Source organism: Microcebus murinus, chromosome 29, assembly GCF_040939455.1.
Source record: "Microcebus murinus isolate Inina chromosome 29, M.murinus_Inina_mat1.0, whole genome shotgun sequence".
Taxonomy (NCBI): domain Eukaryota; kingdom Metazoa; phylum Chordata; class Mammalia; order Primates; family Cheirogaleidae; genus Microcebus; species Microcebus murinus.
The window spans coordinates 7385968-7408462 of NC_134132.1; the positions used below are offsets into that span (position 1 = coordinate 7385968).

Sequence of the window (22495 nt, forward strand, 5' to 3'; positions counted from 1 at the left end):
GGGGGAGACTCAGAGATTGTCCTAACAAATTTGCTCTCATCCTTTGTCCTCTAGCTTAACATTTATTTTTATTGTTCCACATTGTTCCTTTATTCTCATGTTTACTTTTTTCTCTTTTCCATTTTCACAGCATTTTAGCTCAGTGTCATCTCTCATCTGGATTATTGTAATAAATTTCTGATTGGTCTCTCCTTTGCTGGAGTGTTGCTTTCATATAATTAATAATCAACACTGTAGGCAGAGTGAATTTTGCAGGATGTAAGCGTTTTACGTCTAATTTCACTTAGAAACCTCTGATGGCTTCCGATCACCCTCAGGAGGAAGTCTGAACTCTGACCAGGCATCTTAGGCCCTTGTGAGTGAGGCTGAGCGGTCCCCCGTGCCCTGTGTCCCCAGGCTCATTTGCTGCAACTCTTGGACTCATACACCATTCTAAATGCTCCCGTTCCTTGTTTTTAGCATTTACATCATCTACAGTATTAGTTTGCTTTGGCCACGATAACCAAGTACCACAGGCTAGTCGGCTACACGAGACACAGTCATGCATCACTTGATGACAGGGGTCTGTTCTGAGAAATGTGTTGTTAGTGGATTTTGTCATTGTGCTACCATGACAGAGTGTGCTTACACAAATGTAGATGGCATAGCTTACTACATATATGGGCCATATGGTAGAGCCTATTGCTCCTAGGCTACAAACCTATACAGCATGTTACTGTACCGAATACTGTAGGTAATTGTAATACGATGGTAAGTATTTGTGTATCTCAGCATGTTAAAACATAGAAAAGGTACAGTAAAAATATGATGTTATAATCTCATGGGACTACCATTGTATATGTGGTCTGTTGTTGACTAAAACATCGTTAGGTGGCAGGTGACTGTATTTATTTTCTCAGGTTCTGGAGGCTAAAGTCTGAGATCCAGGTGCTGGCAGGGTTGGCCCGAGGCCTCTCTCCTGATTTGTAGATGGCTGTCTTCTCCTTTTGTCATCCCTCTGTGTGTGTCTGTGTCCTAATCTCCTCTTCTTACAGGAACACTAGCAATATTGGCTAGGGCACACCCTGGTGACCTTAGTTAACTGGAACTACCTTTTTTAAAGATCCTGTCTCCAAATACAGTCACATTCTGAGGGACTGTGAGTGAGAACTTCAACAATTCAGCCCACAACGTTAACCAACTCCAGTTGTTCTTTAAATTATCTTTTCAGTGTGAATTCCACTGGGAAGCCTTCCTGAAACTTTTCACCCGAGGTTGATACTGTTTCCCTGTGTTCCCAGAACATGTATCACGCTGAACAGAAAACAGCTCCTTCACTTGTTTACCTTCCCTCTTAGAGAGTAAGCAGGGTTTTGGCTGGGATTGTGTATGGTGCAAAGCTGTAAATCCTCTCCTTACCGTGTCTGGCACCAAGACTTGTCAAACGGGATGAAGCACTGCCAGTTGGTGTGTCTTTTCTCTTCTCTTTTCAAACCAATTTACACTAACTTGAAACATATTAAGTATAATGCCTGGCTGAATCCACTGGTTTCATTGCCTTTTAAAAGTTATTTTTCCTATTAGCCCTGTAGTGTGACTGCATCAAAATAGGCACACAAATGAGAATATCGAAGTGATGCAAGGCTCTGCTTTCAGTGCTCTGCCTAACAGCAGCTGCCTGGATTTCCAAAATGTAAAAAGGCGGAAGAAAGGAAAGGTTAGGAATTCAAAGATGCTGCTTAGCAGGTGTTTCGTTGTGGAGCCTATCTGTTGGGTACAGTGTGAGTTCCACCAGGACCACATCCTTTTGGAACTCTTCCTGTGCAACTTGGCAGCTCTGAATTTTAAATCCTGTGTTATCAAAAGAAAGATTCCCTTGTCCTGCCTGCAAAACTGGTCATCTACACAAGGTCATCTTTGAAGGCAAAGAAAAGGAACATGCTAACCTGTGGGAACACATCCATTGGTTGTCTCCTGTCAGGGTTAAGATGGATTTTCAACGTTGGCAAAAGATGTGAGAAACTCAAGGTGGCATGCAACGATTCATTATTTCAATCTTTCCTAGAGGGATTTCCCTATTATCTTTGGTAAGATTATGTAGAATCTGTATTCTAGAGGTAGCCAGCTTTCAGAGAAATGATTTTACAGATGGTGGTTACAATGGCTATTTGAGACCTCAAATGGTCACCTTCACATCTGACTAAGACTAAGACTGATCATTTTATATTCAGTAAGCTGGCTTTATAAGCCTTTTTTTTCACAATGGAATTTTTTTTTTTTTTAGTATGTACAAAAGGTTTCAAGGGACAACTCCTTTTAAAGCTTTCTGTTTGTTACCCTTTTTATTTTAATCAATGATAACACAGAAAAAGCTTTGCTTGGAGTTTTTTTTTTTAAAAGCCTCTCTTTGAACAGGCTACTTTTCTCATTTATTTTTTACATTTTTCTACATGCGCTGAAGGTCAAAAAAGTTCTTAGATTTAAAGTAGGACACAGAATTCTGCATAAACCATCCCAAAGGACTTTTTTTTTTAAGTGTAAGAAATCTAAAAGGCAGAGCCAGCAGCATTGGCCTGTTCACACACTACACCAAGCGCCCAGTCGCTTAAAAAAGGAAGGAAGACAGAGAGTCTTGTACAGCAAATTGCTTACACATCCATTATCTTTTTTGCTCCTTCTCCCTGCCTGTACTTTTGCACAGTCATTTTGAGTATGGGATATGCAATTCCAAGACTTGTAGAATTTGGGGAAAAAATTGGGGGAATTGACAGAAGTTGCACAATTTTTAAGTAAGGATATTTTTAAAAGTCTACCCTTATTTTATAAGTGAAAGGACATTTAACTCCCCCAGTAAGAAAATGATATGGTCTCAAAACAAATGGCAGTTCTTTAATTGAATTCATTGTGTTAATATTTGACTACATGGTTCTTCTTTATTTTTTTCACTTTACCATAGATGGGTGAACATCTTCTCAGTACTGATATCTGTCTGTAGAAAGGCATTGAAGGTTGGTCATAAAAGTAATAAAAGATTTCACCTATGGACAGGCCATTGACATGGAGGCAGGAGGCTGAGTGGGAACTAGCCAGAGGAACTGTGGGCAGAGAAATCAGGCCCTGAGGTAGAAGTAGGCATGAGAGTAGCTCAGTGCCTTGCGACACTCTCAAGGGGTTCGGGACGAGGGGACTGGACAAGATGACTTGGGAGAGGTGGGAAGCAGTAAGACAAGAAGAACCTTGTAAGATCCTTTTCCTCTACTTTCTTTTTTTTTTTTTTTATCTTCACAGGGCCTGATTCAAAACTTATGTATATTTTAATATTTAGATTCTGAACATCTTAAAGTTTTAGAGATAGACTATGATTTTAGGGTTATAAGTTTATGAGTTGGAAAGAAGTATACAAAGGCTGAATAGGGAAATCTGAAATTTTCTGTAATCTCAACTTAGCCAGGATGTAACTATATGATTCTGTGGCCCATTCATCTCTTCTCCTGGGGACTTTGTTTTTTTCACAGTGACCTGGATAAAGATGGCTTTGAAACAGATGATAAATTATCACTCTTAGTTTTAAGACTCTATGGTTCTGTGATTTTCAGTTAGCAAGGGACCTATAGACTTTATAGTGTGATACAGAGAGAAAACACTAGGCCTGTAGCCTTGGGGATATAGCAGGAAACTTGTTTTTCTTCTTTAAGCAAAAAAACTTGTTTTCTTGGTAAAATTTTCTTTACCCTCTATGGAAACCAGATAAGATTTAGTGACTATAAGAAATATGATTTTTACTTCAAGGAATTATTATGCTAATAAAAGAAAAAATATTGGTAATTTTACTGGAATAAGGACAGTGGCCAAGTAGGAGGTTGCCTTATGTTTTCCTAAGAAACAACAAGTAATCTTCTTAGGAAGACTTCTGCCGAAGACACTAGTTTGTGAAGCCCCTACAGGCAAAGTACTGTTTGAGACACTGGGCCAAGTTATAGAGAAACCAATCCTTGATTAATAACAAGGATTCTGTAGAGGCCAAAAGTAAAACAACCAGAGAAGGATACAGAAAATGGTGTGGTATAGTCAAAATAGCTGGTATAAGAAATGATTTTGGTTGTTGAAGGAGACTTCATGGTTGATGAGGTAGAAGAAATTAAATAAGTAAAATTGGGGAAGATGTGCAAAAAGAGATTATAACTTTAACCTGCTATATACTTCAACTTTATTGATTCCATACTAAAGATTTTTTTTCCCACAAGCCCTGTATGCTTTAGTTCGTTAAATCTATAAAATAGGTACAATAATTGTTCTCTCAGTGATGTTTTATAGAATTAAATGAGATAATGTAGAGTGGGAATATTCTGCACATGATTAAATATGGAGGTCAAAAATATTGAAAAAAAGAGAAGAGAGTAAAGAAGGAAGGGCAAAGATGTAAGGGAGAGAATAAGAATAGCAAATAGCAAGGAAGTTAAAGACCAGGTATTATAGCAGCGGGTCTCAAAGTGTAGACTCTAGATCCGCAGTGTCAACTTGTTAGTAATGAAAACGAAAACGACGACCTATTGAATCAGAAACCCCGGGACTGGGGCCCAGAATCTGTGTTTTAACAGACCCTACGAGTGATCCTCTTGCTCGCTCAAAGATAGAGCAAGGAACCATGAGCCTGGTGGTGCAGTCAGAACAGCTGTTCATTTACTCGTTTAAGAAACAGCTATCACGCTCTGACTCTGTTTGGGGATTGCTCTAGGTCCTGAGGATGTGCAGATCTCACAGTTTGCTGTCATTACTAATTAGCTGCTTTTCCAGTCACTTCTTTACTAGTGCCTCTTCCTTTTTTCACTCTAACATCGGCCCTGGGGGTTGGTTCTCTTTTCTCTGCGCATACTTTCTCTTGATTTTTTTCCCCTTGTTACTTCGCATTGATAAATTCTAAATCTATATCTCTCTTCCCCATCTTACTCAACCTCCTGTCTCATACTTTCAACAGTTTTCAGATGGCTTGTTGATGTCAGCACGAATTCAATAGCATACTCTTCCTTTCCACACTGTCTCCCTTCTTGTTTCCTATTCGCGATTTTCCAGTTGCGTGTATGTCTCATTCCATGTTCTATTTTCCTGCTTTACTCAGAGCAGACTGGCTAAGAGCATGGCCTGTGGAGTCAGATTTCTCTGGGCTCACCTCTCCCACCTCGGCCATTTATGAACTGTAACTTGAATAGTTACTCCATGTGTCCGTTTCCTCGACTACAAAATGGGATAGCAGCACCTATCTTGGGGTGTTGTGAGGACTAAAGTGGTCAGTCTGTGTAAAAACTTTAGAAGAGTGGCTAGCACATAATAAATGGGCAATAAATGATAGCTAGTTTATTATGAGTGTTGATTCTTTTTTCCTTATATTCTTCAATATTTGTCAATTCTTCCTTCAGATCTGTTGCAGGGGACATTAAAGTTGACTCTCCAATGTCCCTTCCACCCCATTAGATGGACAGACTAAGCCATCAGTCTGTATTTTTATGAGGATCTGGGGGAAACACATGACCTAAGACGAACTGATTCAGTTGAAGAGACACGTTTGAGGGGAGATATTTCTGCTCCCATCTCTTGAGTGGGAGCAAGGAAGCAAATTGCCTCTGTGACTGCTGTTAGCATCCTTCAATCTGGTCTCAGTCACCAAGGATGGATGAGTAGAGATGGAAAGAGCCTTGGTCCTTGATCACACTAAGTTTCTGAATTGGCCAACTGTGGAGCTCATTCTATTCCTAAATATCTTGCTATGTGTGATACATTTCTCAGGAAAGTTTATCTGGGATTTCCTTTCTTACAGTCAGACGCATATAACTAAAGCATTTGCCATTCCCATTACTAGAATTAAGGAGCTTTATAAAAAGGTACTTATCTTTTCTTGCTTCTATTCTTACCCACCCACTTCAGTGCATATCTCAAATCATTGAAGCATCCCTTTCTAATGATTATTAAAGTAATCTCTAGCATCATCAAGCCCAAAGTCCTTCCCCTAAGCCAACAAGTCTTTTATAACCTAGCACCTTCTATTTATCAAATAGTAATTTTTGTTTTTGTTTTTTGTCTTTGGCTAAATCTCATATTTATATATCTCAGTGATAATGTAATTTAGATTAATACATCTAATAAAAATCTCAAGCTTACCAAATCCAAGGTTGAAGTCTTAATTCCCCCTGTTTCTTAACCTACTTTGGGCTCATGATTGAACGACTAAGTTAAAGATTCCACCGTCCACTAATTTGTTCAGGACAAAAACCAACTTATCCTGATTTCTCTCTTTACTTCACTCATCGTGTCTGAACCATTTGCCAGTCCTATCCATTTCATAGCCATCATAGACTGGAAACTGTCACTCTTCACCATCTCAGTTTATACCACCCTAGACCAAGCCATCATCATCTCCCTCCTGGACTATACTGCACTGGCTTCTTAACTTACCTTACTGCCTCCTCTCTTTCTCATTGCCTCCACTGCTCTCCCTCATTCCCATCCTGTTTCTCTACTTGAATAGACAGAGGTAATAAATACTCCTCCTTCCAAATTTCCAAAGGCTTGCCTTTGTTATCAGAAAAAGACTCTGAACTCTTTACTGTTTTTCAACTATATCAGCATATCAATACTACAGTATATCAGTATACAGTATATCCGAGCCCAACTAACTCTTTAATCTCCTTTCATATCACTCCCTTATTTGTTGCCTCTTTTTGAGCCACACTGACCTCTTTGCCATTCCTGAAATGCTCCAAGCTTGTTGCCATTGCATCTGTGGCTTCTACATCTGTGGTTTCTTGTGCATCGAATACCCTTCTGACCAATTTTACGTTCAAGATTATAATCAACTGTTGCCTCCTCAGAAAGGTCTTCTGGGCACCCCTTCCACACCAATCTATCCTTATTCTGTCTCAGTTATATTTTCTTCAAGGCACGTTTTCCAATATGAAATTATCCCACTTATTTTGTTCTCTTATTTATTACTGTATTTTTCCTCCTCCGACATTTCAGCATAATGTAAGCTTCAGGAAAACAATAATCTTGTCACTCTTTTCACTCTTGTATCTCTAGACAAACAAGAGTATCAAGCACTAAATAGTTGCTCAATAAATATTTACTAATTGAATGAATAAACATGAATCCTAATCTCTAATAAGTTGCTTGTTTTAGTAATCACAGTTGAGGATAGAACTGTCTTTTTTTCATCCTCAAACATTAACTCAAATTTATTGAATACCTTACTGGGTATGTATTATCTATTTATTTTTTAAAGGAGGTATAAGATAGGTTTTTTTATATTCTTTACAAACTAAGAATTTAAACATATTTGGAATGTCAAATGTGAGCAGAAGAAATGATTGATTAATAAAAAAGAGTCATTTAAAAAGTGACATTTGTGGGACAGGAAAGATAAAATATGGAAATTCAGTGAAGGGTTTGATTAGAGCTGAATTTTCTGGCAAAGGCTTATGCTGAGAGCAGGTCATGAGCTGGGGCCCACAGAATGTGTAAGATGTGAAGGTCTGGAAAGAAAGAGATGGCCGTGTTCCCAGGAGACACGTGACATGGTGTGCTTAGGTTTGTGACCTAATGGAATGGAAAGGAGAGGAAAGCAAAAAAGGGACATTTGAAAGCAAGTTGCTTTCTCTTCCTTTTTCTCTTTACCTATATGCCATTTCCATGGGCTGTCTGTGGCTCCCATAACCTTCATGAGGAGTTTGCCCAAGTCTACATCCATCACTCCAGCACCTCCCTCAAATTCCGACCCTGCATTGTCACATGTCTGTCAGATTTCCTACATCCCTGTAGGGATTTGCCATCAATTGCAATGTGCTGAGACCAAAATTAGCACTTGAACTCTCAAACTGGTTTTCTCTTCTGGCTTCATTTCTGTGAATAACTCCCCCATGTCCTGGCCAGCAAGGGGAAGGGTGTCAGAACGTTTTGGTTTCCCTTTCTCTGACTTCTGTGGCCGACACTGCCTTTACTATTAATTTCTCTCCCTTCTCTTTCACTTCCATGGCCTTCACTCTCGTTCAGCCGTTTGACTTTTCCTGGGTCATATGTTCAACTAATATTCATTCAACACCTACGATGTGGTAGGCTTTCTTCTAGGTGCTTGGAATACATCCCTGAATAAAGCACACACAGTCCCTGCCGTCTTGGAGTTTATATTGTAGATACAGTATAGCCTCCCAACTGCTACCTTGTCTTCTAGTCAGTTCCTTTTTTTTATTTTTTATTTAATTGCATATATTCTTTACAAAGTGATCAAAAAACATACTTCTGATCATGGCTAGTCTTTGCTAAATTCTTCAGTGATTCCCCTGTCTTAAATCCAGACAGTTCGGCCTGATATTCAGGGCCTCTGAGTTCCAGACTGTTCTCTCCATAGCCTCAATGAAGGATAAGGGGCCACTTTACTGAATACACTCTGGTTGAGAAGTAATTTGTTTGGCAAATTTCTAGAGTCATTAAAAATGCAGAAGAGAAGAAATTCATACATAAAATTCATGTTCAAAGAATACTACACACTTCCTAGAAGGGCTATACTGGCTTTTATATGGAGTGCTACAGGAATCTGGGTTCATTAATAGAAAAGAAACAGAAAATTGAGAAAAATCATCAGAGAAAAAATGTTACTACCAAAAATATTATTTTGGAGAAAGGTTGAAACCCCCATCAGAACAAAAAGCCTGCCATATTTTTTTCCAGTTGCCAGCTGCTCCCATCACACACCGATGTTCCCATCTTCACAGAACATTGGTAAGAATATCATTAAGGCACAATTTTTATACATATTTCCTAAGGTCAGTAACAAGTAAAATAAAAATATATTGGTTTTCAATAATTTTCAATATTTACTAGCATTTATTTCAGCCAGAAACAGTTTCATAAAATGACTGTGACAGAATGGATCATTAAGAAAAAGAAGTAAATGAACACTTTGAGGTATCTATTCCTCTGTTCGCAGTTGGTGCTAAAACAGAGAACTATGGTCACTAAGACAAAAATCATTGCTGCTTCTGTTAGACTTATCTGGACTGTACAGAATTCTGGGTCTTATTCCATACAGGAATTTTTATATTTTTATCTCAGCCATAATTCATGTCCAGAAATAATAGGTTCTATTTCTTATTAGTAAACATTCAACATGGAAGTAGACAGTCTGATCACTTATAATGTTAGTTTACTTGAGCTGCTCAAAGAACTATGAAATGAGATAGATAAGTGGCAATTATGGATTCCACCAATTAAAAAGTCATAATGAATTAAAGTTTCCATAAAAGAAGAGTTAAAGTTTGGTGAAGTACATTCTTAAGCTAATTTGTAGCAAAAGATGAGAGGGAGGGAAAATATTGCAGTATTGTTTCAGGGCTTTCAGTTTTCAATGTATGTATTGTTTACTTCCGATCAGCTGATGCAAAACAGCTTTGGTTTCAGATAGATCTGCCCCCTCATTGTAATGGAGGACTCTTTGGGCCTGACATGTTAAGTTTCTGAAAGTCATCTGTGTTTCATTTAAACTCAAATGCCCATCTGGATTTTAATGTGAGGAAAGGCAGGCATTCCAGGAGGCATGAAGACAATTTGGGTGTTTGTTATTCACTTCCAGCACTGGTGCATGTTCTCAGACTTGTGGGAGTATGAGCCAGGATAGTATAGTGTTCAACAGCATGGGTTGAAAGCCTGGCTCTGCCATTTATTAGGTTTTTGACCTTGGAAAATGACAAATCTTTCCTGTGACTCAGTTTCCTTATGTGTAAAATGAGACTCATGATATAGTATTTACCTCACATGTTTATCATGAGGATTAAATTACTTAATATACTTAGGGCCCTTATAATGGTACCTGGCACTTAGTAAGTCTTTAGTAAATGTTAACTCCTATTTTAGGCTATAGTATAGTTTCTCTGTAAGTTAGGATTGGCACATCCCAAAGAACTCTGTTTATCTTTGCACTACTTTTTTTTTGTGTCTACAGGTAATTGCAATTTAAAAACATATGTTCTAGTTATGTTTATGATCCTGTCAAATATGTTTACTAACTCATATTCCTGCTTTTTTATGTAATGTGTTGACATAACTGTGCTTCTGAAAACATTTATTTTAATGGCAAATTTGAGGGATAAAAAGCTGAATTTTTCAAAACCAAAGGACCTGGCAGGACAGCACGGAGGATGGAACTCTGGACTAAGAGCCTGGACTCGTGGTCTACAGGGAATATTTTGACCAAGGGTTAGGCTCTGAGCAGGTCACGCACTTGCCTTTTTTGTTTCACATTCATAAAATTAGGGAGATATCTAAAGCATGCCAAAGTTTCATTCATGTCCCATAATCTGTAGTAGTTTCTGCTATCAACATCATTATCATGCAAGGCCTTGTGCTTATTCCCATGATGCTGCTCTGCTTACAATATATTACAGGTCTATGAAAAAGAAGCACATTCTTTGATTATCCTCAATGACATCAAATTATCCTTATAAAGGTAGCCTGAATTTTTAAAACAGTAAAAAGTGTCTGAGGTTATGTCTGGTGAGCAAAATGGGTATTTAGAATTTTTAAATGTGATTTAACTATGAGGGAATAAAATAATTTTTGAGAGAGGCTTATAATTACTCTGGAGTTTGTGTGTGTACATGCGTGTGTGGGTATTTTACAGTGTGATACACATTTGTAGTTCTAAGTTCTGAGATATTTTGTTGAAAATTTGGCCTTTAGTCACTAATTTCTATTACTGTAATAACTATGCTTTTTATACAACTATTTTCTGAATGAAATGATACCTACCGAGATCTAAAAATGGTAAAAATCTTATAAGCAAAAAAGCTGATCAGACTTGCTTCTTGCAAAGCAGCCTGGGCCATTGTTGTGGGCTCATTATTCAGCTGAAATACTGCTTTGCACCTTGTGCTAGTCATTTATCTTCCCTGGATCTCAGTACTTTTCTCAGAAAATTCTAATAAAGATGCTTGTTTACAAAGGGTACTCTTGTACCCTGGATAAACTGTTCCCCAAATGCTGTACGATGTAAGTACAAGGAGAATGGAATTTTATAACACTTCAAAATCCACTCTACGGGATTGCACTGTGTAATGGTTTGTTGCACTCCGCAGTGAGAATGCTGTATGCTTCTCGAGAGTAAAAGCTTGTAATTTTCTTAAAATTTGGCTACCACTTTGCAAGATTAATACCACTAATCTCAAATAATATAGTGCATATATCATGAAGATCTTTGAAATATTCACATACTGGAAACATCGCCAACTATACTTACTCTTTCATGTATTTAGATTAAACTCTCAAATAAATGTAAATTATTTAGATTCTCCACTAGAAGCAGCAGTCGCGGTGCTTGGTAAAACCCATAGAACATTAGTCATAAAAATAGCCCCACAAGGATTCAGCAAACAGGAAAATATGATGGACAAATAAGCTTGCTCATGTTTTTCTTTTATAGACATTCTCTAAATTCAAAACTCTAAATTTAAAATAAATGTTTTAAAGGGGAGTTGCTCAGAAATAGGAATAGCACATTCCTTTCAAGGGATTTCAGAGGCTAATCCTTATTTAAATAGATGTATATTATAAGAGAAAAGAAAATAATTTCCTTTCACATTTTATAGGACAAATGTTATTTTAAAATAAATACGTATAAATATATATTATCCTTTCATTCTACTCCTATCCCCCTCTGAAAGTGAACCTTCAATGTTCTCCTTCTTGCCTTTGAAACTCATCATTTTCCTTTCTTTCTTTATATAAACGTGCCCATCTCAAAGATCTTGTTTTCTTGATCTAGAACAGAAAATGTGAATACAATGAAACCATTTGGTTTTAGTGTAAATATATATGTATGTATATTAATATATATGTATGTATGTATATTTATATATGCACACATGTATGTATATTTAAATATACACATATAACAGTTAAAAAATAATGTCTGGTGTGCAGTGAGAGAACACCACCACCATTACAGATATTTGAATATGGTTTGAGCAATGACAGAACTAAAGTCTGTAGGATGAAAGGTTCTGGGAAATAATATTTACTGGGTAGTGAATTATCATGAGTTTTAAAAAAATAATCAGTGTTTTTCTAGAAACTGTGAAATAGAGCTGAGGCAAACTTGTAATAGATGACCAAGAATGAGAAACAGGAGGCAGGAATGAAATGGGAGAAAAGGAGGGGCTGTCTGTGGCCACTGAGCCTGCACACCTTTTTCCTTTCAGCTCCCTGGATTATACGCACTCCTCTGATTTTCACAGAGTCTTGTCTATTCCTTCTTCAAACTTATCTTTGATGCTAATCTTTTCTCTTCACCCTATTTGAGAATATTCTCAGGCTTCCCCACTAGAATACTATAATAGCCTTGCAAATGGCTTCCTTCAATTAAGCTCTCTCTGCTTCTAACACCTCAAACTCCTCAAATACTCTTCTGTGAAGATATTCCTCTCCCCAGAGCCACAAAGCTCCAACCTGAGTCCTAGCGCTACTTGTTATTAGCTGTGTGACTTTGGCAAAATACTTAACTCTTAACCTGAGTTTCTTCAAATTTATAAAATTCAATGCACAGAGTTTTAGCGTTCAGCATAGTCTGTGCTTAATAACTAGAAGCTATTAATGCTCTAGTGTATCACATTCAATTTTAGCTTTCCTACCTAGATGCCTCTACCAATATTGTCTCCAGTCCAAGTGTTCTTTCTCAGCACCCTGTCAACATACAATGCCTGTTTCCATTTCTGTGAATTCTGCTTGTTTTCCTGAGTTTTTTCCATTCATCTATTCCTATATGCAAATTCTATTTATCCTTGAATTCTCCTAGCTCAAGTCTAGCAAAATCTTTTTTATTCCACCCTTCATGATTTCCTTTACATTTCAGCATGTATTTGTGTATACTGTATAGTTTAATGTATAATTTCATATTGCTTAATGTTTACTTATATGTCTTGATAATGTCATTTCTGCTTTCAGAGCTGAGGGTTAGTCTATATTTTATGTCTCTAAAGAGAAACTAGTTAATTATTTAACTTCCGGTTATAAGTACCTTTGTGAAAGATTCTTTTAGCCAACTGAATGCAGATCTTAAGCCAGTCACTGACCAATCCTGGAGCTACTAAGTGGGCAATCAAAGGGATTGGTTTTTTCCTGTTCCTGAAAAGATGATCAAAATGCTTGGAAAGTATTCCATTCTGGCCGGAGAATTAAAGGATTATGGCGCTAATCTTTCAAGTTAAAGGATTTTTTTTATCTTCCTTGTAGGAATGAAAGCATAAAAAATTCTTACAGCAGAGAGTTGGAAAAAAAGGTAGACAGGTGCTGTTTGTTTTCTTTTTGTTTTTTGGTTTTGAAAAATTCACTGTATGAAAAATTGGAGAAACCAAGAAAGAAAAAATTATAAGAAAAATCATAACACTTTTAAAAATATTAAGCAAGCTAAAAGCATAGATATTTATTTGGGTATAAGTAAATAGGATGATCTTTGACCCAAAAGTTAGGTAGATCTCTTTATTCAAGCGTCAAATATTTATGCAATGCTTACTGTATGCTAGTGTGAACTAAAATAAAATCTTAAGCGCTGCCAGTGGACTCAGTGGACTTCTTCTTGGCCAAGGGGACCCCAGAAAAACCTTAAAGATGAGTTGGCAGCCTCGAGAAGGGAGGTCAAACACACATCTCATCATGCTGCCTCTCTTTTTTTTTTTTTTTTTTTTGAGACAAAGTCTCACTTTGTTGCCCAGGCTAGAGTGAGTGCCATGGCGTCTGCCTAGCTCACAGCAACCTCAAACTCCTGGGCTCAAGCGATCCTCCTGCCTCAGCCTCCTGAGTAGCTGGGACTACAGGCACGCGCCACCATGCCCGGCTAATTTTTTCTATATATGTTAGTTGGCCAATTAATTTCTTTCTATTTATAGTAGAGACGAGGTCTTGCTTTTGCTCAGGCTGGTTTCGAACTCCTGACCTTGAGCGATCCACCCGCCTCGGTCTCCCAGAGAGCTAGGATTACAGGCATGAGCCACCGCGCCCGGCCCATGCTGCCTCTCTTGTGGAGTTACTCTTTGTTATAAGAAACTAAATCATTAACAAGCCCAAGGCCATGCAAGACAAAACTTAAACCACAACTGCAGGCCATCAATTTACTTTAACAGATCACTTTAGTTTCGGTAAATGTCCAGTGACTTGTCTCTAATTAACAGACATCCTTATCTTAAGTTAAAACAGTCCAAGCCTTTAGACAAAGCTTCATTTCTTTAACCAATTACAAGTCAAAGAATCTTTAAAAATACCTATAACCTATAAGCGCGGCCCCACCAAGAGGTCCCACTTTTCTGGACCAAACCAATGTCCATTCTCCACTTGTTGACTTATGATCTTATATGTAATTCCTGTCTCTGTGAATGTATAAAACCAAACTGGAACTCAGCTACCACAGGCACATTTTCTCAGAACCTCTTGAAAACACGTGCTCCAGGCTGTCGGTCACACATACTCGGCTCAGAATGAAGCTCTTGAAATTATTTTACAGAGCTTGAGTTTTTTCCCATTAACACTAGACATGAAGACAGGCATTAGAGATGTACAGGCATATGCCTGGACTCAAGAAGCTGACAAACATGAGGCAGGACCCAACAGGCAAAGTGTAAGAAGCATTAAGACAGAGGGAAGTCAAAAGATCTAATGTTCTTTTTTGAATTCAAGTAAAAATACAAAGCAAGGCACTAGATATTCTAATAGATATCTACTTTATCTATTATCTAACAGATAAACTATCTTTTCAAGGGGAAAAGAAAGACTATAACCAAGGAGTTTAAAACTAGTTAAATAAATGAATAAAAGTAGACATTCATAGACCAGTATTAATAATAATTAATAATCATAAATCAAGAATTATGATTATTCTACTGAGAGAGAGAGTATATCACTAAGTGTTCATTGAAACACAACCTGTTAAAAGCATGTGTCATTCATGTGAAAAGCAGCACAGCAGAGTGGTTAAGAGCCTCAATTTTCAGAGCTTAACTGCCTGGGGTTTGAATCTCAGCTCTAATACTGAATAGCTCTGTGAACTTGGACAAGTGACTTTACCTCATTATGTCTCCGTGTCTCACCTGTAAGGGGAGATTAGTAGCAGTATTCACCTCATACGCTGCTCTGTGTCAGAACTCTCTAGCACACAGGAAGTACTACATAAGTTTCACATTATTCTTATATGCTTTTAGAAGAAATATAAGGGAAGATACAATGCATAATGACCAGAAAACCAGAGACGGAATCAGAAAGTTTGACATTTATCCAGTTTTACTGCTTTTTTTGTGATTCTGAGCAAGCTATTAATTCCCATGGACTACTTTCATCCCTGGTAAAAGGGGAAGAACTATTAATTCCATTTCTAAATTCCATTTCTAAAAGTTCTGAAGTTCTGTGATTGGGTTGAGAAACTGTTTATGCATCTCTGTCACTATTATTAATCCAAGAAATATTATTCTCCATGCAACTTGAAACATGTAATTGTTTTTGTGTCCCTTAGTAGTTCCATATCTAAATTTTAGGAAATAGAAGCCAACAGAAAAAAGTGATCCCTTTATTTATGAAATGTAAAATTAAAATCATGAATTAATTTTTCATTTTTGGCACCCACTAATATTTGAGAACAGAGCTGAGTTCACACTAAATGCTCAGTAGATTTTCTATTCTTTTTTTGGTTATCTTTTTAGCTTTCTGAATAGCTAAGATTCTGAGATCAACACTGAAGTTAATTTTATTAATAGCACAAGGAAATCAATCTGAAAAATTCAGTTTTCTTCTACTCTTAAATGTCTTTAATGAAACAATATTTGACTACCTTTTTTTTAACTAAAAAAACTATTACAAGACAAGGATCACGTAAAACATTTGATGAACACATAGCATTAGGTAGAAAATTCATTGCAAACTGTCACCCACCACGCTAATATACACATATCTGATGAGAAAAATAAAGACTTTACCTTCTGCTGCCAAGCTACCTAGTTTTTGTGCAGACCAAGGACACAAAATTCTTCCAGCCAGTTCTATAGTCATATATACTGTAGCACTTTGGTTCTTCAAAGTCATTCATGTGTGCGTGCACTCACATACAATTGTACAAATGGGTGTATCACTACATCCCCTAAGCTGAACAGGGTGCTTGCCAAAATGCAGGCCCATTCACTCAATGTATTCACTTGTAGCATAATAGCCATGAACTAATATGCAAAATTATAATAAACAAATGTGCAACATCTCACATGATTGGTCTGAAGTGTCAATGAAATACATTAGCATATAAGATATCTAGCATTTGGAAGATAATAAATGTTTTTACTGTATCACTATATATTGTTTACTTTAAATGTTAGTACTCAATACATATTAAAGTACTTTGATATAAGGTCCTTTGGGTTATAGGCATATAGTCACCTGAAAAATAATTAATGTTGAATTATTAATCACCCAGAATACTGTCATTTTTGTTGAAAATAATCACAATAGCAATCAGTGATTTAGTTTAATCAAGGGCTCAGGATGTTGATGTATCTTATAATCCCCCAAGTGTACTACAATGGTTAAATTTGATGATCTCTATAATTTTTAAAATCAGTTAACAAAAAAGAGAAGATCTCATTTTTCAAATGGCTATAACAAAAAGGAATGAGTGCAAATATTTTCTGGATTTAAGGAGAGATTTTGGGTAATAAATCAATGTGGCATATGTGTATAAAGAGATGAGCTGGCACCCTGCCGACTGCCAGACCATGCTTCTTTCCTGGCTCTCCCTTCCTCCAGATGTCCAGGGAACCAGGATGCAGGGTGCCATTATTAAGGAACTCCACCGAAAGGGGCAATTTATATTGCCAACATCTATAATGTACATCATACAAATGAAAAAAATATTCAATGCTTAATATTACTTTTCAGTAGTTCACTAGAGTGCATTTTCTCAGAATTAAAATCTCTAATAGGTAAAGCACCACAGGGATAATAATAAATGGAACACTTGGTGTGATTTAGTAAACATTTCTTTAATAGCTATTATATTCATGCATTTTTTTTGTGTGTGTAAAAGACTCAGAAATCAGGTCTGGAAACAAAGACTGTCTTTAGTAATGAAAAAGCTAATTAACCATAACTAAGAAATAATCAATAATTCTTTCTCAACTACCTCGGTAATCTTAAGGATTCATTATATGTTTCTGCTGGTCTTCCACCATGAAACCCTGTATGCCTTTTCATTCTATTATGATTTTGCATCCTCACATTGGATTTTGCATCGGAATTACAGGCAATGGTGTGCATCTTCCCTTGGAAGTGTCTCTTCTCTTTGTTCCTTCCTCCTCATTGCCTCTCACCCAATTCTAGACCAGGCCATCATTATCTCATGCCTCCAGGTTTGCTCTAGTCTTTGCCAATTCTATTTCATCCTTTACATCAAAACTAGATTAATCTTCCCTTAAATGCTATTTTTGTCATTTTACTCCTGGGCTCCCAAATAGACATTGGGCTTTTTTGTAAGATGCTTGTGGCCTACAATATGGATTTTAAACTTTAACTTTCCTTTCAGATTAGCTAATGTCCTTATTGTTTCTCAACACATTCTGCTCTCTTTTACTTAAATTCTGTGGTCTTCATATTATTTCTCCAAGAATTATCTATTTTCTTTTTCAGCCTTCTACTAATCCTTCAAGGTCAAGTTAAAGGCTAACTTTCTCTTGGAGAGCTTTTACTCATGTTTCATTTCCTTAATTCTTTATTCTGTATGCTGTTCAATTTTTTTTTCAATACTTAACTACACAATTTAGTGCAATATAAATAAACAATACTGATATTATATGCATATGTATACATATTGGCATACATCTATAGAAATGTCTGCATTGTTCATTGTTTTATGTGCATGGGTCCTGTATCTCCAACTACATAGCAAGTGTTTTGCAGGTAGATTCTCTATGGTATAATTGACTTTTGAAGTTTGTTCCCCTTAAAATCTGCTGATCAATAAATGTGTTTTGATTGATTCATCATTACTTATACCTTAATATTTTGCTTCCCAGCATATGCATGTGTGTTTTGCTTTTGTTTTATTCTTAGAATTTGCATAGAGCTAGAAGGTATCACTGATAGTTTCTGTCATTCTTTCAGCAGGCCTGCAGTTGACCCACAGCTTGTAGCAGAACATAGCCAAATCACAGCCAGCTCTCATGTTTCATGAATCAGAAATAACTTATTTTAAGTCACTGATACTTTGGAGTTGTTTGCTAAGCAGAAAAACTGACTAATATGGGGCCTTAGAATTAAGCTAACCTTCTTGTTTTATAGGTTAGAAGAGAGGTCTAGATTTTTATAATTGTGACATTAATTGTAGATTATTGATTTTTAGTTCTTTTTTTATACATGAAATGCCTGGCTTTTGCTACCCTAAAATTTGGAGAAATACAATTCCAATAGTTTGAAATTTGGGGCCTATATAGAACTGTCCTCATGGTCTGTGATTAACTTTTAGAGAACAGGTAGAAGAAAATCTAGAATAATAATATTTAGAAAATAATATCAGTATCAAAAGGAATATACTTCTACCTGGAAGATATGAATTTCTCTTAGGTCCAAGCTTGTTTCATAATAGGTAGAATAGAATGAAATGCAGTGATCTTTGTGAATTCCTTTCGGGCCCAAGTCTTTTATATATGCTACTAATCTACAATTACATTTTAAAACCTTCTTTCTTAAACCACGCCCTTCTAACAGCAACTTCTTATTTGGGAACTGGTATAATGTGTTACTGAGCTGTCTCTTTGATTTCCATGACTAAATCTCATACATATTTTGATACCAAGTAGAAGACTCAAAAATTCTTACCCTTTTCCTTTGCAAAATCCAGATGAAAACATTCCTGTTACTATGTGATTTAGTAGTACATTAGAACTTTAGCTCGGTCCTGAAGTTTATTTTATGCTTTAGTGTTCTTAAAAATGAATTAGTTTTCCTAGGCGAATGACATTTAGTCTCTAGAAATTCATATTACACTGTTTAATTTAGTTCTAACAGAAATTACTAACGCACTTACTTTGTTTTCCATATCAAAATTTTGAGAGTAAAACCAGTTACATGCAGCAATATTTTCCTCCCTATTTATGGGAGACATAATACTTCAGTACATGTTTTAGGAAATGCACGTCTTACTGAACAACCCCTTATAACTATTTTTTCTATTGTTTATTATACTTATCCTAACAAAGAAAACAAAATGTAATAAACCGAATTGGGTAACCAAGTAGATTTTGTTTAAATTTTCTGTCCTTCTTTGGGCCATACCAAAATCTTACCTTTGTGAAAAAACATCCCGGTAAGGACTGCCATGTTGCAATGCAATTCCGTATCCCCGATCAGCAACGGTATTCCCAATGGTATAAAAGGAACAGTCTGGATCATTGATAGCCACATATTCCAATACAGCTGCATCCCATACAAAAGCATAATTTCCATATTTTACCTGTGAAAATATGGAGAACAAGAAAAGAAAGGATTTCAGGTTAGAATTTTAAACATAGGGTAAGAAACATTACATTGGCATATGTTTAATTGTGCAAAAAATAATAAAACATACATCATCCCTTGGCATCTGTGAGACCCGGGTCCCAGGACCCCCACGTATACCCAAATCCAGGGAAACTCAAGTCCTTTATATAGAATAGCATAGTTTTTGCATATAACCTACACACATCCTGCAGTATACTTAAATCATCTCTACACTGTTTATAATGCCTAACGCAATATGAATGCTATATAAATAGTTGTTATACCATATTTTTTATTTGCATTTTTTAATTATCTTTTTCTTTTTGAAATACTTTTGATCTGCGGTCAGTGGAATCTGTGGTTGCAGAACCTGTGGATACAGAGAGCTAACTGTGTATTTCTAGGTAAACTCCTATTCCGAATGAGAATTTGCATTTTGGTGAATCTATAGTTCTATTATCCTGGGAACATGAAGAAAAGTGGGGTGTTAGCTGTGTTTCTAGGCAGCATTGCTTGTGGTAAAATGACCCCTGAGTGGTAAATGTCATTTGGACTGGAAGAACAAAAAACGCAGGAAAGGAAGCCATGTCTTTCAGTTTCTATGAGTTTAGTGATTCTTGTATCTCGACTTATTCCTTCTTGGGACCCTGAAAGCTACACTTTTGGAGTTGTTACAAGAGCAATCGACTCTTTAGGGTTTTCAGGCCTGTGCTCATCCGCTGTAGGTATTATTTCCTTGCATGTGACTCACGTTTTAAATGAATACTCCAAGTACAACTCACATTAAAGACAAATGACCAATGCTGCCCTGCTAACAAGCTATATTTTCTGTCCTATGTCCTTTTGACTTAATTTGTTGTTAAGTTAGGACTATGCATATCTTGCAGTTGGACTTAGAAGGAAACTCACTGGAGGGTTTTGCAATGAGGAAAAAAACTAATTTTACTACCTTCCCTATCATCATTTAGGGAGTATAATTTTATTCTGGGTCATTTACAATATCTTTTAGTGATTATTTGTTTCCCCCCAGTAATCCGTCATATCCTAAGTCACTAATTTGCAAAAAAAATCCTGAACATCTTCATAAAGTTTATTTAGAACATTATTATATATAAAAATAGAACTTACTAACTTCAAAAAATAAATACAACTAATAATTAAATCTAGCAGTTTGTTTATATTAAAATAATAAGGTAGCATTATTAAACAAGGAAAAGCAACACTGGTTCAGTATTAGAACAGTTACTGGGATAATATATCTTACAAATCAGGCTTTATAAAAATTTTAAATAATCTTTCAACAGATGTCAGAAAGACACTTGACAAGATTGAAAACAGTTATCTACCTATTATTGATCTATTGGTAAACCAGTAGTAAACTATCTTTTAGTAGATAACCAGTAAATGAATTAAAAGCTGAAATTCTAATGGCGTTACCATAAAAATGAAGAAAATGATGCCTACTGTTATCCCTAAAAGTAAAGATTATTGTTGTAATATTATCCTATCCAAGAAGGCAGGAAACAAAAATATGATTATAATCTGCTAGGAAAAAATTATAATCAGGTAGAGACAAAAATTATATTTGATAGCATATTTAAGATGTTGAGTTTCCTAAGATTGAAGCTGAAAGTATTGATTTTAGAACTTTCTTCTTTTCTTATATGTTTTCAATGCTATAAATAGTCCTGTAAGCACTGCTTTCCCACATTCACAGATATTGGTAAGTTAAATTTACATTTAGTTGAAAAATATATACATTTTTTTTGAGACAGAGTCTCACTATCTTATCTGGGCTAGAGTGCCATGGCATCAGCCTAGCTCACAACAACCTCAAACTCCTGGGCTCAAGCAATCCTCCTTCCTGCCTCAGCTTCCCGAGTAGCTGGGACTACAGGTGCACGCCACCATGCCTAGCTAATTTTTTCTATTTTTAATTGTTTGGCTAATTTCTTTCTATTTATAGTAGAGATGGGGTCTTGTTCTTGCTCAGGCTGATCTTGAACTCCTGAGTTCAAGCAATCCTCCCACCCCAGCCTCCCAGAGTGTTAGGATTACAGGCGTGAGCCACCTCGACCGGCCCCAAAATATTTTTAATTTCTCTCAAGATGTCATCTTTGACCCCTGTGTTATTTAGAAGTGTGGTGTTTACTGTCTAAGTATTTTGGAATTTTCCAGCTATCCTTTTTCTTATTGATTTCTAGATCCACTGTTGTCTGAGAACACACATTGTATAGATTTCTATTATTTTAAATTTGCTCATGTGTGTTTTATGGCCCAGAATGTGATGTATTTTGGTGAATGTTCCCTGTTAGCTTGAGAAGAAATGTGTTTTCTGATGTTTTAGATAAAGATGTATAAATGTCAGTTAGATCCAGTTGATTGATGGTACTGTTTAGCTCAACCATATACTAATTTTCTGCCTGTTGGATATGTCATTTAATAATAGGGGATATTTAAATTTATTTTTTTTCTTTTTTCTTTCTTTTTTGGGGGGAGGCAGAGTCTTGCTCTATTGCCTGGGTAGAGTGCAGGGGCATCGTCGTAGCTCACTGCAACTTCAAACTCCTGGGCTCAAGTGACCCTCTTGCTTTAGACTCCCGAGTAGCTGGGACTACAGGTGTGTGCCACGATGCCCCACTAATTTTTCTGTTTTAAGTAGAAACGGTCTCGCTCTTGCTCAGGCTCATCTCAAACTCCTGAGGTCAAGCAATCCTTCTACCTTGGCCTCTCAGAGTACTAGGATTACAGATGTGAGCCACCGCACCTGGACTAAATTTATAACTATAATAATGGATTTGTTTATTTCTTCTTGCAGCTATTTCAGTTTTTTGCCTCACATATTTTGATGCTCTTTTGTTAAGTGAATACACATTAAGGATTACTTTGTCTTCTTGGAAAACTGGCCCTTTATCAGTATGTAGTGCCCCTCTTCATCTCTGATAATTTTCTGTGTTCTGATCTGTGCTTCGAGTGA

The 22495-nt window shown here is 36.5% G+C and overlaps 1 protein-coding gene across 2 annotated transcripts in view; it reads right to left on the reverse strand.

The window, feature by feature from the left end:
- GRID2 (glutamate ionotropic receptor delta type subunit 2) overlaps positions 1 to 22495 on the reverse strand; it is a 1185302-nt gene that overhangs the window by 132709 nt on the left and 1030098 nt on the right. For both annotated transcript variants that reach the window (XM_012774075.3, XM_012774073.2), the window contains exon 14: positions 19326 to 19492. In XM_012774075.3, the coding sequence (XP_012629529.2) occupies positions 19326 to 19492 (167 nt within the window). The remainder of the gene's footprint in view (positions 1 to 19325; positions 19493 to 22495) is intronic.